This window comes from Mustela nivalis (genome assembly GCF_964662115.1).
Source record: "Mustela nivalis genome assembly, chromosome: 4".
Classification (NCBI taxonomy): Eukaryota; Metazoa; Chordata; class Mammalia; order Carnivora; family Mustelidae; genus Mustela; species Mustela nivalis.
Window position 1 is genome coordinate 116777735 of NC_139023.1, and position 17254 is coordinate 116794988.

General features: G+C 37.7%; 1 protein-coding gene across 19 annotated transcripts in view; it reads left to right on the top strand.

The window, feature by feature from the left end:
• The window catches only part of FAM13A (family with sequence similarity 13 member A), a 360572-nt gene that overhangs the window by 16788 nt on the left and 326530 nt on the right, over window positions 1-17254 (top strand). For 13 of the 19 annotated variants that reach the window (XM_082726576.1, XM_082726595.1, XM_082726587.1 and 10 more), the window contains exon 1: window positions 10105-10332. The exons of the other annotated variants lie outside the window; for them this stretch is intronic. In XM_082726576.1, coding sequence (XP_082582702.1) covers window positions 10228-10332 — 105 coding nt within the window. In that variant the 5' untranslated portion in view covers window positions 10105-10227. Of the gene's footprint in view, window positions 1-10104; window positions 10333-17254 lie in introns of those variants that run through there. 19 annotated transcript variants of the gene reach the window in all.

Sequence of the window (17254 nt, forward strand, 5' to 3'; positions counted from 1 at the left end):
TAAAAAACTCTAAAGGCACCTCTTTTTGTTCTAATATTTTTCTCAGTTGGAATATTGGTTTGCTGTTTATACCTTGTAATTGGCAGTGATGTTCATGTCATTGCCCTTAGCCTATTCACAATTGGAAACCAGGTGCATTCCAAACAGGGATTTACCTTTCTTAACTTAATGCATTTGTGAAAACCTAAGTCTCAGCATAGGTTTGAAACCTAGCTTTGCCCATTATTGGCTTTGTAAGTCTGAACCTCCCTTGAGCCTCAGTCTCATTTGACAAACATAAATAATAGGTTGCTGTGGAATTGTCATAACTAAATGAGAACATATGTGAAAGCTTTTGGCAATAAACAGTTATTAGTAAATTCTTCCTACACTCCCTTCATGAGGTTAAACATCTTTTAATTCTAATTCTGGGAATAGTTACTCAGTTAATAGGAATATTTTCTTATTTTTTCCATACATATATGAATTATAATAATGTTTTATATATAACAAAAGGTTTTTTTTTTAATTTCTGGATTTTAAAAAATATATACTATATTATTTATTAGTCTTGTAGTGGGTCAGGGCTATGCCAGCCATAAGTTATACATGATTATTTTAAGAGTGGAATTTTATTTTAAAAAGTCAAAAGTCAAAAGTAATTTCCTCAAGAATTTCAACTTAATCTTTATTCTGAGGAAGGATTTGAAAAAATTTAGTGGAATCTTTTTGGTAAAAAAAATGTTGAAAATGAACTCAAATATTAAGGGCTACAAACCTATCTTTCCATGAGTACTATATTCCAGCTTATTCCTTCTTACACATTTTTATATTAATGTAATTATAGGTTGTAATTCAATTTTCTTATAGGATTAAAAATATTTATATCATTTTTCTTCCATTTTATTAAGATAAAATGGACATATAACTATAAATTTGAGATGTACAACATTTGGTAATAAATATATTGCTAAAGGACCACCACAGTAAGTTTAATTAACATCCATCATCTCACATCCCTGTACATACAGATTTTTCTTTCTTGTGATGATAACTTTTGGGATCTACTCAGTAGCTTTCAAATATAAGGACAGCATTAACTATAGTCACTATGCTGAACACTACATTTGCAAGACTTAGTCATCTTAGAAATGCAGGTTTGTACCTTTTGACTACTTTCATCTGTTTTTTCACACTATTATTTTTCATTCTTTTTCAGATCTCTGGAATTTTTTTTCTTCTAAAATCCCTTACAGGGGTGCCTGGGTGGCTCAGTGGGTTGGGCTGCTGCCTTCTACTCAGGTCATGATCTCAGAGTCCTGGGGTCGAGTCCCACATCTGGCTATCTGCTCAGCAGGGAGTCTGCTTCCCTTCCTCTCTCTCTGCCTGCCTCTTGCCTGCTTGTGATCTCTCTCTGTCAAATAAATAAATAAAATCTTAAAAAAAAATTTCAAATCCCTTACAAATCATGTTTATGCTCACACATTTTCAATTTTTTTTCTGATGATACTCATGGGATCCCTATTTCTTATCCTGACTTGGAAGTGAGTCCTAAAGTGCTTCCAGTGACAACCAAAGATTTATCACCACACATTTTAATGCATTAGTTGTACAAATATTTGTTGTGGGGCTTGGGAGGAAATACCATAAGATATTACTCTGTCCTCAAAAGATTTCAATCAAGAAAGGTAGATTTGCAAACTATAACAATCCCATGTGTAAATATTTTACTAGTGGTTTAAACCAGCCATATGTCCGTACAGAGAAGCAGTGATAGTCAGGAATGCTAGTGGCATTGGTGTTGGGCATTGAAAAAAAAAAAATTGCAAAGAAATTTCTGGCAAATACAAGATCATAAACAAAAGTTCTGAAGTGAGACAGTGTTCACCTTAATTTAAAGAACAACAATGTATTTGTTTCCTATTGGTGCTATAACAAATTACCAGAAACTTAGTGGCTTCCAGCAGCACAACATTATTTTCTTACTGTTCTAGAGATCAGAAATCTGAAATCAGGAACCCATATGATTAGATTGAGCCCAGAGAATCCAGGATAATCTTCCCATCTCAAGATCTGTAATTTAGGGGCGCCTGGGTGGCTCAGTGGGTTAAAAACCTCTGCCTTCGGCTCAGGTCTCTGCTCATTGGGGAGCCTGCTTTCTCCTCTTTCTCTGCCTGCCTCTCTGCCTACTTGTGATCTCTGTCTGTCAAATAAATAAATAAAATCCTAAAAAAAAAAAAAAAATCTGCAACTTAAATATACCTGCAAGATCTCATTTGTCATGCAAAGTGATGTATTTACAAGTTTTGGGAACTGGGAAGTAGACATCTTTTGCGGGGGGTAGTGGGTATTATCCAGCCCACCCACAACAGAAAGGCTAGAATTTAAGGTATGTAATGGGGATAAAAATGGTATGGAATTTGATTTTGAAACACTCTGAAAGCCATGCTAAGGAGTTTGGAACTTAATCTATAAGCCAGCAGCGTTTATTCTTTAAAAAAGTTTAAAAATATGAAAATAGATGCTCAATTCCATGTGTATACACTCAAAATTCAGATATAATTACTTGGATCATCACAGATCCCTTGAAGGTAATATAAGGAGCCTTTAGACCTAAAGAGAAAGAAATGATCAGGGAAGTAACATAATCAAATCTGCTTCATAAGTGTAGTTAGTAGTGTAGTTGAACCAAAGGAATGCTGATGAGGCACAACATTTAAAAATTCTTTAATTAAAAAAAATGGCTGGAAGAATGGAGAGGAAATTGGCTTGAAAATTCTTTCGGAGATAGAATAAATAGGCTATGATGATTAAAGAAGCCAAGGAAGGCTGAAGCAGCCTTTGAGATATTTATGAAAAGGCTCTTAATGTATACTTGCTACTGAAATTTCCTCCCACTGTGTGACTGATTTCTGGAGTCCTCCTGAAATCAAATGCAACTTCCTATTCAAACATGTTCTGTTGTCCGGCTAATCAGTTCCTTCTGTTAGTAGGGTAACTATATAATAAATATTCTAAACTGAGACAGTGATTCTTTTAAACCATTTTTTAAGATCATCAAATAAAACTTATAAAACTTACTTATAAAACCGAAAATGGATATTTCTGTAAAGCTTCCTTTATAGGATGTGGTGGTCCAGAATATCTCCTGGTGGAATATTTTGAGATGGTCAGCGTAAGCCTTCTCTGGTCCTCATCTCATAAACTGGCCCATAGGACCTTGTGTTGGAGTTTAGAGGTAGAGGAATGAAGCTTTGTTGTCAAGGTGAAAACGCACAGGGCCAGCAGTGAAAAGATCTTTGCAATGAAGAGAGAGACTTTTTAGTGAAGGATCATATCGAAATGCCATCTGTTGGGAGTGATATTTAGAAAAGTCCCTAGGGATGTCATGGACTTTGGTTAGTGTTCTCTTGGCATTGTCCTTTTTGTAAAGTTGAAGTTCAATTCATCTCGGTCTGAATATTTAGATTTTTTTGTTCTGCTAGCTCTTTTTCTCTAAAATGTATTTCACCCTCAAGTACAGAATTGGATCCATTTAGCTTTTTACCCATTGCCTCCCTTCTTGCCACTCTTGATCACTCCTCATGAAGACTGTTACCTCTTAAGGATGGTTCTAGGATATCTATCCTACTTTCTCCAAGGTAGTTAAATTTTAAGAATTTTACATTTCAGACAGCTTGGTAAATTGTACACGTGGCCTTTTCTTCTTTATAGGGTTGATATGAATGAGTGAAAACTTAAACCTCAGATGAGAGAACAATACAAAATCCAAGGATCACTGACCATGCCTTCATCCCCCAAGGAAATCTGAAGTGATGAGGACTGGAAGTTCATGGTTTCAGCTCCCACAATCTCATATAGCTTCTTTAGGAGATGCTTAAGCTTGAAGACGAGGCTGCCCAGCATCTCTTCACGGCACCCAAGAGCCATCTTTGAGCTGTCCCTGGTTGCCAGTGTCCCACAGAATCACAGCAAATCATATAAGACACCCACAGCATCTGCTCAAAATCAAACCTGCCTCCACATATTTACCACTTACAGCGTTTCTGATTCCTCTTAGTAGATCCAGCTTTTCCATCTGGTATCCCTTCCCTTCACCCAAAAATGCCTTTTAGCATTTCTCACAGTGTGAATTGACTGATGACAAATTCACTCAGCTTTCATCTATCTCAAAATGTTTTTATTTCACCTTCATTTTTTTTGAAGAATATTTTCTCTGGGGATATGTCATTTTAGTTTTGTAAGAGTTTCTTTGCCTTCTCCCACCCCCTTCAAAAATAATTCATATATATCAGTCCATTATTTTCTGGTCTCCAGTATTTCCTATGAGAACCAAGTTGTCATTCCTCTTGTTCCATCAAAGGCAAAATATCTTTCTCTGATTTACTTTTAAGGTTTTTTTCCTTTAACTCTCATGGTTAGCACTGTCAAAAATATGTGTGGTTTTCTTTATCCTTCTAAATGTTGTAGAGCTGAGGGTTAATGTTTATTATCAATTGAAAATTTTCAGCTTAGTTTCGAAAACATTTTTTTTAGTCCATTCTCACTCTAATTTCCTTCTAGGACTCTAATTAGACTCTATGATATTCTCTACATGACTGACATTCTTTTCTTCTTTCTGTATTTTAAGATTCCACATATAAAAATGGAAGTCTTGATTACTGTCTTCTTAGGATCCTGGCAGGAGGGAGTCCTTCTAATGCCCTGGTCTCGCCCTTTGCTGTTACCTCCCTTAGCCTCAGCTTTTCCAAAAACACTGAAAGGGGATGCTACTCATAATTGCAACTGAATCAGCAACCATAAATTGGAACTTTGCCAGGCAGACTAGAGTTTAAGATACCCTATGTATTAGGCAGTATTTCATTGTCTTGGAAATCAAACATTAGAATCCTCCTTCGTGCCTTTCTTGACTACATGACACCTCTTTTGCCTCTTATATAAAGTCAATTCTCAGTCTTACAAGTTCTTTCTACAAAGTTTGTGATTTATCTTTCAGTGTTTAAATTCAAGATATTTCCCTCTCAGCTGGGCATTTGTTAACAGGGTCCATTTATTTACATGAAGTTTCCTTTTTATTCTAGTATATTTTAGTCAGACCTCTGATTAACCTGGCACTACTTTTGTCAAGCTATTTTCTACTTAAGAACCCACGGAGGTTCTTACTGTTTGGGATTCTGCTGAGATTTCTTATTCTTCTGTTTAAAGTCCCTTACTTTTCATGCTGATATCTTTTTGTGCACCACATAGACCCACATTAGAATGCCCTCTCCTTCCCCTGCCGTCCTCATCAATGACCTGTAGAAGTCACCTCAACACCTAGTGCCTGAAGCTCCAGTTCCAGTCTCTTCCTTCCATCACATTTTTTCCTGTCATCAAATCCATTTCAAATTTGATTATACAGTTTTGTGTATTGTATTTACTAATTGAAGGATTAAGATTCAAGTGCCTTCAGGGGTAACCATAAACTGTGGAACAGGCAGAGTAAAGAACAATGGGTATTAAAGTGTTTGTGTTGATTTTTATTCCTAGTAATGGTACATGGTATTTCAGAGCATTAAGCAGGGAGATAAAATGGCCAAACAGAATACCTTCTCAAGATTTGCAAATTGTGTCCTAAAATTTTTTCTCCATATACTTTGTAGCTCAAGTAATACACCATTCTTTATATCTTGTCTTAGCCATAATTAGTAGAATGGTAATAGATGCACATTGTACATTAAGTGCTTTTGAAGTTTAGAAGTAAAAATATGGTTTTAGGAAATGTAATGGAAAAATAAATTGTTTTCAAAAGAAAACAGTGCTCTTGTCTTGTCTCCCAGGCCTGAGGAATGGACCATCCCATTCCCATTAGCACTCTTGCTCACTTCTCACAGCCCAGGGTCTGAATCTCTCCTTCCGTGGACACTGGCAAAGTGGACTTGCTTTGGCTTCCAAAGAAGGTTAGGGAATGGTATCCAGCAGTCTAACCTTAGCCAAGAGACATGCCAAGAGTTAAGGTTGGGCCATAAGTAGGGCTGGATAAAGGGGCATTAAGCAAGTTAGTGAGGTAGTAATAGATGCAGGTCAAACAGTGGGGCTTAAATAATGACCCCTGGAATTGGGATGTCTAAGCTAGAGGCATGTCAAAGAATGAGGAGACCAGCATTGTGTACCTGACAAAAAGACAAAGGTAAATTTGTTGACTATCATAGTGGGGGAAAGCTCTGCTGGTCTTTTTGAGCAGAGCAGACTGATGATAACTACATAGGGTTTTTGAAAAGTGGGGAGTTAGGACGGGTGGGTTTTCAGGAGTGTGACATCATTGGAAGAAGAGTGGTTACTCGATGCGACGATTTCTGATTGGTTGACATTTGAAGTCCTGCTTACTAGAGTGAGCCATTTCTTGATTGGGTTGTTACTGGTCAGTTGGCTTGCAAAACCACTTGGTTTACTGAGGCAAGTTGCTGATTGATTGAACAGGTTTAAAATAAATTATGTTGGCTATTTGTTACCATGGCTGCCAAACAATCAATCTTTTCCTGGGAGGATGGTAATTTTTTTCCCTTAAATGGGATGAGAATACATCTAGATTTCAGAAAAGAAATATGAGCATCAGATTATGAATTGGACCTCTTTTTGGAAAATCCTTCAGAAAATAATTAGAAGGTAAAAATAGCCCCAAGGTCAGGTAACGGAGCAGTCATAACAAAGTAGACTAATAAACCCAAGAAAGACCTACTTCCTGTTGTTTTTCAAGGAACCAAAGCCCATAGGATATTCTTTCTATGGCTCCATGAGGATTCTCATGCCCAGTAATGTTACAGAATACCCCAGAGCAAGGGTCAGCAAACTTTTTCTGTAAGTAGTCAGATGGTAAATGTTTTAGGCCTTGAGGGCCATCATTTCAGTCTCTGTTCCATTTCCTAACCTTGGCTACTGTAGTACCAAAGCAGCCATCCATATGTAAACAGATGGGTGCCACTAGAGATGGTCTGGAGTAGCTGGATTGGACCTGGGGTGGCCACATGAGGCTTGTAGATTATAGTTTGCTGACTCCTGACCTAGAACAAGTATTCTTGTTTTATACTGCTAAGGAATCAAAACCAAAATATCTGAACTTCTCTGTCAAGAGAGAGTACATCAATAATAAATAGTTGTTAACTAAGTGACTTCTGATTTCCTATGTGGTTGGATGACATTGATTACGGTCCGGGCTAGGATACTACTGGAGATATAGCTGAGATAGAAGTAAAGCTGGAGTATAGACAGAGTTCAGGGTGAAAAGCCTCCAATGTCCCATTTCCAGTGGGCATCAGGTGGGGATGCTGTCAATGCCACAAGCACCACACCCCATGATACTTGCTGGTCTCTTGCTTAATGGCCTGCAGTACTATATCTGCTGACTACTGCTGTTCTTCTGACAACTGTTAGTGCTACTTCAGCTGAAGAGATCCTGTCTTTTGAAAACTGATAACTCTGCCAGTTAACATCAGAGAGCTTGACTTTGAAGTATTTTCAGATTTTTGGAGGCTACAGGATAACCTGGCCTTTTTTAGCTTCCTTTATCACCCTTCCCCAGGTTAGAGGATCATTTGAATGACAGCGTTCTGTGGGCTTGACCGTCAGTTGTGAAGTCCCCTTGACGTCTTCCTCCAGGGAGCCCACGATCTTGAAAATAGGACATCCTTTGTCCTGACCTGGTATTCTGCATTTTTGGGAGTAGTCATGGAACTAGCCCTCCAGAGCGAACTGTTCTGAAAAGTACTTTCTACAATTCCTTTATTCGTTCTTGGGGGGTGGGGAAACACAGCTCATATTTTAGATCCGCAAATCTTTTGTTTGTGGCTTATGTATCTTAAGACTCTTGTAAATGAATACTTAGGAATATATATATTTGCCTGCTCAGAGAACTTTTTGGAATTGGACTCTACTATCAGTTGCATCTCAAATATTTGAGATTCTATTTTCAGATACATTTCATGGAGAAACATTGTTTGATGTGAAGAATGTCTTTTAGTGCCTTTTGTTAAATGGCCTATTTAGGTTTTTTTTTTTTTTCTGCAGTGAAATGTAGTCATTACCAAGAATAAGGATAAAAACTTGTCATGGTACTAATTTTACCTTATAATAGTACGTTAGAATTCATGAAAATTAGGATTAGATTTTTTGTCATCCTTGTTTAGTATTATCTAAAACAGAAATAAGATGTTTAAATGTGTTAGAAATAATAATAATATGAATATAATATTTTGATACTCTAACATGATCTAACATTACTGAATGGTTTTGAAATCCATCATGAAAGATTGGAAAGGAGCAATAAAATTTTGAAAAAGATGAGAGAGGGCTATCTTTATCAGCTATTTAAGTAAATTATAAAGATATAGTTATTCAAATATTATGGAAATGGAATAAAACTAGACAGACTGTGAAAGAAAGAAAAAAACTAGATTTCTACTTGCCTACTTGTGATCTCTGTCAAATTAAAAAAAAACAACAAAAAAGCTTTATTTACTGGTTTTCATTCCTCCCTTCTCCCATTGGATGATGCATGAGAGAAGGTCCTAGGTCTTTTTTTATCATTGTATTTTCTATAGCAGAGTGCCTGACCCAGCATAGGTAATAAATGTTGATTGGGTAATGTTGGGTGATGAGCCTCTAGGTGACCTAACCTTCAGGCTTTTATTTTTATTTTTCACTTGATAATACTTATATAAACATAAAAAGGAGACACATTTTTAATGTATTAGAAAAAGTTTTATAATTTTCTTTAGCAGTTAGACTAGTTTTCTAGTGAGTACATAGAAATGATAAAATCTAGATTAGGTGGTATAGAAAAAAAGTTTTATTTTTCAGTGGAGAAGTCCATTCCCCTACTCCCATTCCATTGTATGGGATTGTGTTGTTCTGCCTTTGCGGAGGTAATGTTTACAGTGTTCTATATGCATGCATAGAAGTAAAATGTACTTTGTCATGTCCTATAGCTTGCTTATCACAATTTTCTTTCTTTTTCTTTTTTTTTTTAAGATTTTTATTTATTTATTTGACAGACAGATCACAAGTAGGCAGAGAGAGGAGGAAACAGGCTCCCCACTGAGCAGAGAGCCCGATGCAGGGGTTGATCCCAGGACCCTGGGATCATGACCTGAGCCGAAGGCAGTGACTTTAACCCACTGAGCCACCCAGGTGTCCCGCTTATCACAATTTTCTATCTTGGCTTTGCTCTGGGTGGTACTCTTGGTTGACTAGACATATACAAAGTATACTAGATTTGAAGCGAAATATTAAATGGAGAACTGATTTCAGGCTTCCTTTGTCTTCCCACCCCATCCCCTTAAGATATGACTTTATTATGTTTTATTTTTGGAGGCAATTTAAGTCTTTTAGAATTGGGAAAAGTGAAACTCCTCATGTAGTGTTAGCCAGCATTCTCTCAAATGTGCCACTAAAAAAGATTTGATTAAAAAAGTGGTGATTAAAAAAAATAGTTTTCTTCTGGCTTACATAAAAATGATATTTTAGCTATCAGTTCAGATATTTAGAAATTGTGAAGTCTGTTCCATTTTTTAATGACACAGCATAGGAAGTAGGACATTATTGAAAGGTCAACTAGAGGCTTATTTTTCAGACTATAAATCACACAGGTTGAATTGCGGAAGTCTAGAAACGTGTTGTTTTATGTTCATCACCATTTTATGTTAATAAGATAATTCAAAAGTAATTAGAAGTGGTAGCAGCTACATGAAATGATTATCTTCATTTAGAACAATTCTGATAGAATAAAAGTGGAGGGAAGAAAATTTTGATAGAATTTCACTGGTTTCTAAGGGGCACTGGGAAGTGAAAAGTGCCTCAGAAAAGTGAGGAATGTGCCTGCAGATTGCAACCTGAGTGTGACTATGTGAGGTTTTCTTAGGAGTAGCCAGGAGGAAGCAAGTTTGCATTTTCACGTTTTGCACCAAATCCTGTTAAAGAATGCCAGCAGGTGATTGGCGTTTTTCTGAACAGAGAAAGCCTGTGTGTGGTATCTGGCAAGTCAGGTTTAAGAAAAAGATGTCAGCAACTTACGGCCCATGTCACATGACATTCTGGGCTTGCCAATACTAGACGCTCTGGATCAGGTTTCAACTCCAGGCTGTCCTGCCAGCCATGTGGGTTCAGCCAAATGAGAAGCAAAACCTCACTTCCGAAAATGTTAGGAGCTGCCCTTCGCTTGCCGTGAGGCCTCCGGATCCGGAGCTTGTTTTCAAATGAGAGCCTCTCTACTGAATGGAATTTTCATATTCCGCTGTCATTTTGATGCTCTCTTCTGGGCTTCATCACTTCTACCAGGCACTTCCTGCGAGAATGGGGGCAGGCGCTCTCGCCATCTGTGTAAGTACAGCCTGCCCCTGTCTTCTGTGGACCCCACGGGGCTGAGGAGAGGCCTGCTGCCCTCCTGCTTCTGAGGAGATGTTTACGTGATTCTGTCTTTACTTTCTGGGAGGTGGGGGAAGGTTCCTTACTTTATGTCCGTTTGAATAGATAGGAATTTAACAGCGTTTTGGGCAGCTTTCAGCATTTTTTGTCTACTTGCCTTTCCAAAAAAGATGAAGGGAGATGCCTGCCTCTGCCTGCGGGAGTTTCCTCAGCTCAGTCAGCTTGATTTAAAAGTCGAGCACTCTCCAGCGTTTCAGACTTTGTTGTTCGGAATGTGTAAAACAGGAATGTTTAATGGCAGTTACTGGAAAAATCTAGTGGCTAGCCCGAGAATGAATTAAACGAACCATTAATTTGTGCCTTCTGAGTTTGTGTATGACCTTTTTCTAGTCACATTTTTGTTTTCAGTTAGTAATGCTAGAGTTTCTGTTTCAGCATGGTTGCTGAAAGGGACCGGGAAAGAGCTTGTTTGGTACCCGTTTGTGAATCCTTAACTGACTGTAAAAATTTCTGGTCGTTACAATGTAGAAGCATCAGTAACTAACACCGATGTAAGATCCATGGGAAAATGTGTATACTTCTAAGGCTGAATTAATGGATTTCAAAAGCAGTTCTGTTGCTGCTTATATATAACTTTTTGCAGTGGCCAGGTATTGTGAATCATACATATCACAGAATTCTGGGGTTTAAATTTTTATTCAGTGTGTAGAAAATGCGTGTATATTTAGCATACTTATATTTCAAGCTGGTGTTGTATTCCAAGAGAGCATTGTTATTTGTCTCTAAATGAGCTACGTGAGAAGTATCTTATTCTTTATTATCAACTTAACCACTCACTTTTGTATCATTACATTAGGTTCGACCTCTTCCCTCCCCCTCCTTTAAGTTTCAGAAATGGCTGTAATTTATTGTAGCTTTGGATGGCATCCTAATATTTATATAGAAATATCTGGGCAACTTTTTACACATATGCTCCAAATGATCACCAGATTGTATATCAGTCCCACAGACTGAATTTTCTTGGTAAAACTCCCTCACTTATGCGCCTGGAACTTTTCAGTACCCTGTGTCCTTGTCTGGGTGTCTCTGGTCCTTTTAGTCCTGAGGCTTGGAGCATCCAGGTTTCTATGTGGTTATCTTCCCAGTCTTCTAAAACACTTCAGGACTGGAAATGTGTGGCATGTGAGGCAGCAGGGCGACCTATTTGTTAGGAGATTTGCAGTCATCTCTGATTAGATCCTTATTTCTTGCCTGCAAGAAATCCTTATTTCTTGGCCTCCATGCATTGATCTCTACCTTGACTGAAATGCAGGCAGACCCATGTAGGAAACTCTATGTTTTTCCTTATTTTAATCCAGAGTATACACAAAATTTCATTAAGGTGGATACAAAAATCATACAATTTAAAAGATTATTCACTGTAGTAGAGGAGCACTAGACCGAGAGGAGTTCTCGATCTTTCCCATTCTTAAACTTTAGGTTAGTTAGCCTTTGTGCTCTATCCCAGTTCTTAGGAGCAAATGTTTGTTTTCATTTAGTGTAGTGTTTCTGGAAAAACACAGCTATTGGAGAAAAAAAATTTTTTTAATGTTTCTGGCAGAAAAGTGAGAATTAATCAAATAAAACATAGGGGCTAGTATACTTGTTTTTAGTTTGGGACTTCTTTACCTAGACATTTATGTTAGCAACTGTTCAGGTATCCTGCTACTGAAGATAATTATTGTTGTTGTTGTTTAAGAATTTTATTTTATTTTAATTCAATTAATTAACATATGGTGTCTTATCAGTTTCAGGGGTAGAGTTCAGTGACTCATCAGTTGCATAGAATACCCAGTGCTCGTTGCATCATGTGCCCTCCTTAATGCCCATCACCCAATTTCCTCATCCTCTACCCCTCTCCCCTCCAGCAACCCTCAATTTATTTCCTAGAGTTAAGAGTCTCTTATGGTTTGTCTCCCTCTCTGATTTTGTCTTGTTTTTCCCTCCCTGCCCCTATGATCCTCTGTGCTATTTCTTATGTTCCACATATGAGTGAAATACTATACTTGTCTTTCTCTGCTTGACTTATTTCATTTAGTATAGTATGCTCTAGCTCTGTCCACATTGTTGCAAAGGTCAAGCTTTAATTTTTTGACATCTGAGTAATATTCCAGTGTGTGTGTGTTCACCATGAGAAATAGTTGTTCTTTAGACAAAAAGAGTGTCAGATATTTGTAGTGTGTGCACGCATGCATCTATATGTTGACATGGGGCAGACTATTTCAAAGACATTCCATTTCTGTGTTCCTTGACTAACCACCTTTTTCTTCCTCATTCCTTTTATCTCTTCCATATTACTAGTGCTGCTAGTAAAACCACACTGGGCTCAAAATTTTATTTGTATTACTATTCATATTTATGAAGAAGTTGTACCTTCTTCACTATTAACATCTATTTTTTCTTCAATAAACCACATCCAGGGAAATGAAAACGATGCCTGCCAGTTAATATTGCCTTACTCTCTTCTAGTTTTAAAGGTCACTTAGGTGAGATGATTCAAGATCTCAGGAAAGTCTTGAGTCTTCCAGACCTCTTGCGCCTCCTGCTGTTCTGTCTAATGTGGCTTCTGCGTGTTTTGAGGCAGGTGGGTTGAGAGTGGGAGCTGGCATATTCTAATGGCTGGAGAAAGAGGGGCCTAGAGTACATGCCTGTTGATTCTTACTCTCTGGATATTTTGTCTGTGGTGAGTTCAGGTATCAGACCTTTGGCGAATTGATGGACAAGTTCTGTTGGTATCATCAGGGCCCTGCAATCCACTCCTCCTGACACCTCCAACTTTTGTTGATGCTGGGAATAATTCCAAGGGTATCCTTAGCCTTTGTCCCTAACTTGAGCCCCTCCACTCCTGTAGCCTCAACACCCAGTGTCCTCAGCTACCTTACATCTATCCCATCATGCAGGCAGGAGCTATGGTCTTGGTACAGAAAGGCTCACAAACCATATTAAGATATTCTGGTCACAGATTTATTGAGTCACTTTGCAGCACAAAGCAGGGAGGGAAAGATCAGCTAGGCTTACCTATGTAGAAAGGGTTTCAGTGGGATGAAAGGTGCATATTCTGCGTCCTGTGTTACATAATATTCATCTGTCCTGTCTTTCATCTTCTCTACCACATCAGTCTTTCCTGACCACAACAGATTTTACAAAGACCAGTACTGAATGGGAGCAAGGTCCCCAGCAGATGGGGAACTTGCTTGCTTTATCATCAGAGGCAAGTGTGCCCAGTTATAGCTGTAACTTGCTAATATACTCCTGAACAACTATGGATTTTTTTTTAATATATTTTATTTATTTATGTGACACAGAGAGAGAGAGATCACAGGTAGGCAGAGAGGCAGGCAGAGAAAGGGAGGGAAGCATGCTCCTCACTGAGCAGAGAGCCCGACGTGGGGCTCAATCCCAGGACCCTGAGATCATGACCTGAGCTGAAGGCAGAGGCTTTAACCCACTGAGCCACCCAGCTGCCCCACAACTATGGATTTTTATCGCATATCTCAGGCAGACTGTACATGGGGCCGGCATGGGTGTAATCAATGGGTAACTGATTTAAGACATGAATATTTGGTGTCTCATAAATGTTAGATGCCTAAGTTAGTTCTTCTCTCTCTATTTAATTATCTATGTTGACTGTCTACCATGCTATCTCCTTACTTATTGTTAATACTTAGTTATACTTCTCCTCATTGATAGTTTCTCTTTGTTCTCTATTTAGCCAAACTGAATTTTCTTACCTAATATTTGTTGTATTATTCAAGTTCAAGTTCCAAACCCATCATAGTCATCTTTGTTGTTTCTACTTTGACGTTTGGTTCCAAATTCATCCCACACAGATTACGTTTAGGTTTCTTAAATGTCGCGATGAGTTTCTTCACTTTTTTCCCCACCTCCTGTGTTTTCTTGTCTTTGTTTTGTTTGTTTAGAGTTTTAGAAAGAATATGGGCTTTGGAGCTAGGCAGACCTGAGCTTCAATCTTGGTTCTGTTATCACTTTACTCTGATCTTAGACATTACTAAGCAGTATGCTTTCTTGATAGTTTATTTTAAAGAGCTTTCACCATTTTGTTCATCTTCCTTGACTTATATTAATTAGTCTTACTAGCAGACAGTAAAGTTTGGACACAAGGTGTTATATCTTACTTGTATCTCTTACCTATTGCTCAGGGCTAGGATGTAGTTGTTAAATAAATGTTAGGTTTTGCAGTTTCACCTCTCTTTTCTGTGCTAATGCATGACTTAAATGTATTTTACTTTATTTTTTTAAAAAATTTTATTTATTTGACCGAGACAAAAAGCACATGCTTGGGAGCACAAGCAGGCTCCCCGCTGAGCAGGGAGCGCAATGCCCATTCGATTCATGACCCTGGGATCATGACCTGAGCCAACTGCTTAACCGACTGAGTCACTCAGGCACCCCTATCATATTTTATTTTTAAATGGATCTTTTGAAGACCTTCCAAAAGCTAAAGGCATGTCTGCAAAGGGATTCTGTCTTTGATGGTGCTTTTGTGATAATAGCACAGTTTTCCATTTATGCGAATGAGCAACATAATTGTAAGTATTTTGTACTTTTGAGTCTCCCAACTGAACAGCACATTAATTTTCTTACTATCAAGCTGCATGCAGTCAATGCAGGTATAACTCTGCACATCATTCCATCTGAGATGATGTATAGGCTGTCAGGGCATAGCCTTCCCTGCATGTAATCTGCTTTATTCAGGGTAATTAACACCAAGTGACCCAACAGGAAAATCCTGAAAGATATCTCAGTAGCTCAGGGAAACAGATGAATTTGTAGATTACTCAAAATCTGATGCAGGTTGACAGACTCTGTGCTCGTCCGGTGACTCCAGTATCCAGGCTGCCTCCATTCTGTGAAACAATTGCTATTTCAGCATGTGACCACGTATCTCCTGGTTTATATCAGGGAAGAAAGGAGATGGAGGAGGCATGCATGCTTTTACCTGCCTCATTCTGGAAGTGATTCGTTTCTCTTCTCAAAGTTCATGGATTTGAACTAATCATATATGGCCGTTTAAGCAAAGGTGGTTTGAAAATGTAGAGAAATATCTCGTGGAATATTTATAAACACTATCTCTGGCCCATAACCTAAATTGCTTAAATCAGAGGGAAACGTATGCTCCATGACTGGGATAAAGCCATCAGTCTCTAATTCCCCTACTGAATATAAACAAGAAATCAGACACCCCAGGTGCTGCTGACAAATATCTTATCTATGGATCAAGAGGGAAGGCAGCTTTAGGATAACTTAATACATCAGTGAATGGCAGAACAGTGCTGACATTCATGAGCCACTGAATCTACCAGCTCAGAATCTTTCCTTCCCCTGAACTCCTTTGTATTAGTATAATGGCATAATAAATGTCCTTATTATTTTAGCCAGTTTGAACTAGAATTTCAATTACTTGCAGTTAAAACATCTTAACTGAGACACTTCATCATGTAACGGCTCGCTGTGCGATGGTCTGAGGAAGCTTGTCGTGAACTGGAATGAAGCAGGGTTAGAAGGCAGGACACATGGCTTTGAATCTTGGCTCAGCCACTTACTGGTTGTTTGACCCTGAGCAAGATCCTCAACCTCTCTCTTTTCTTACCTATTAAAGAAGGATAATAGCCTAAATTGGATTATTATGAGAATCAAATAAAACTGTACTGTAAAAATACATTGAAAACTTCATAAGAACATTATCTTTATTATGTGGCAGCCTATTTTATTATCTTAAGGTGGTTTCTGTACTACTGTCATTATGGGTGGATTTTACTTCTTCACAATAAAAAGAATTCTGTGGTCTGAAGGGACTGTTGATATTATTGAATTTAGACCAAATTTTAAACAGGATTAAACTTTTAGTTTTGCTTTTTTTCTACAATAAATCAATGAGGTATTATAGGATGACAAGATTACCAGCAAGCAAATAAAGGCATGTAAATTTTCCTATGCAAATCTGAATTGTATTGCAGGAAGTATTTTCATCTCTGCCATACAGAATTCAAAAATCAAACAAAATCAGAGTCAAGTTTAGTGTCTGAGTATCAGTAAATTCCGGAAGTTTTTAGGTTGCTTATTTCGGGGTCAGGTTCTTTGAAGCACAGTTGGTTGTGTGTATTGGTTTAATGTCCATCTACAGAAGATTATATGGAAGCTTCCGTGACAGTGGTGAATAATGCAGAGGAGCATGAAGTAGCATATAAACATAGTGAAAGAATGGGGTAATTGGGCAAAGGAGACTTGCTAAGATAATAAATTACATTAATTTTGATCTAAAATCTTAAAGCAGATTTGGGCAAATGAAATTCTAAAGATAAGAAGCTTGTGTGCAATAGTTTCTGAACTAGCAACTGTAAGAAAGCCAGCTTGAGTTTTTACCTGTAACCGTGGATTTCCACTGGTTTATAAAGAGGTATGCAAGTAATAGCATAATTTATTTAAGTTATATAACTAAATATTTGAGTTTGTGTAACTAGCAGGTAGATTGGAGATTTTAAAAAGATTTATCATTCACAATGCTTGGTTTATGGGAAAGGATTGTACAACTTCAGATTATTAACAGCTACTTCAAGACTGTTAAGGTTGGAGGGTCTACCATATTGGATATTAACAGAAATTAAAACCGTTTAATAATAATGGCTGGCTACTCAGAGAAAAGTAATTGCTGGATTTCTCCTTTACTCTTTAAACTACAAACAGAATAAGAATATAAATACCAAAGTGAAACCATAAAACAATAATTTGGGATCAAGGAATGTCTTTGTAAAGGAGAACCAAATGAGAAACCCTAATGAAAAAGACTGGTGAATTTTTCTGACAGATAACTAAAATG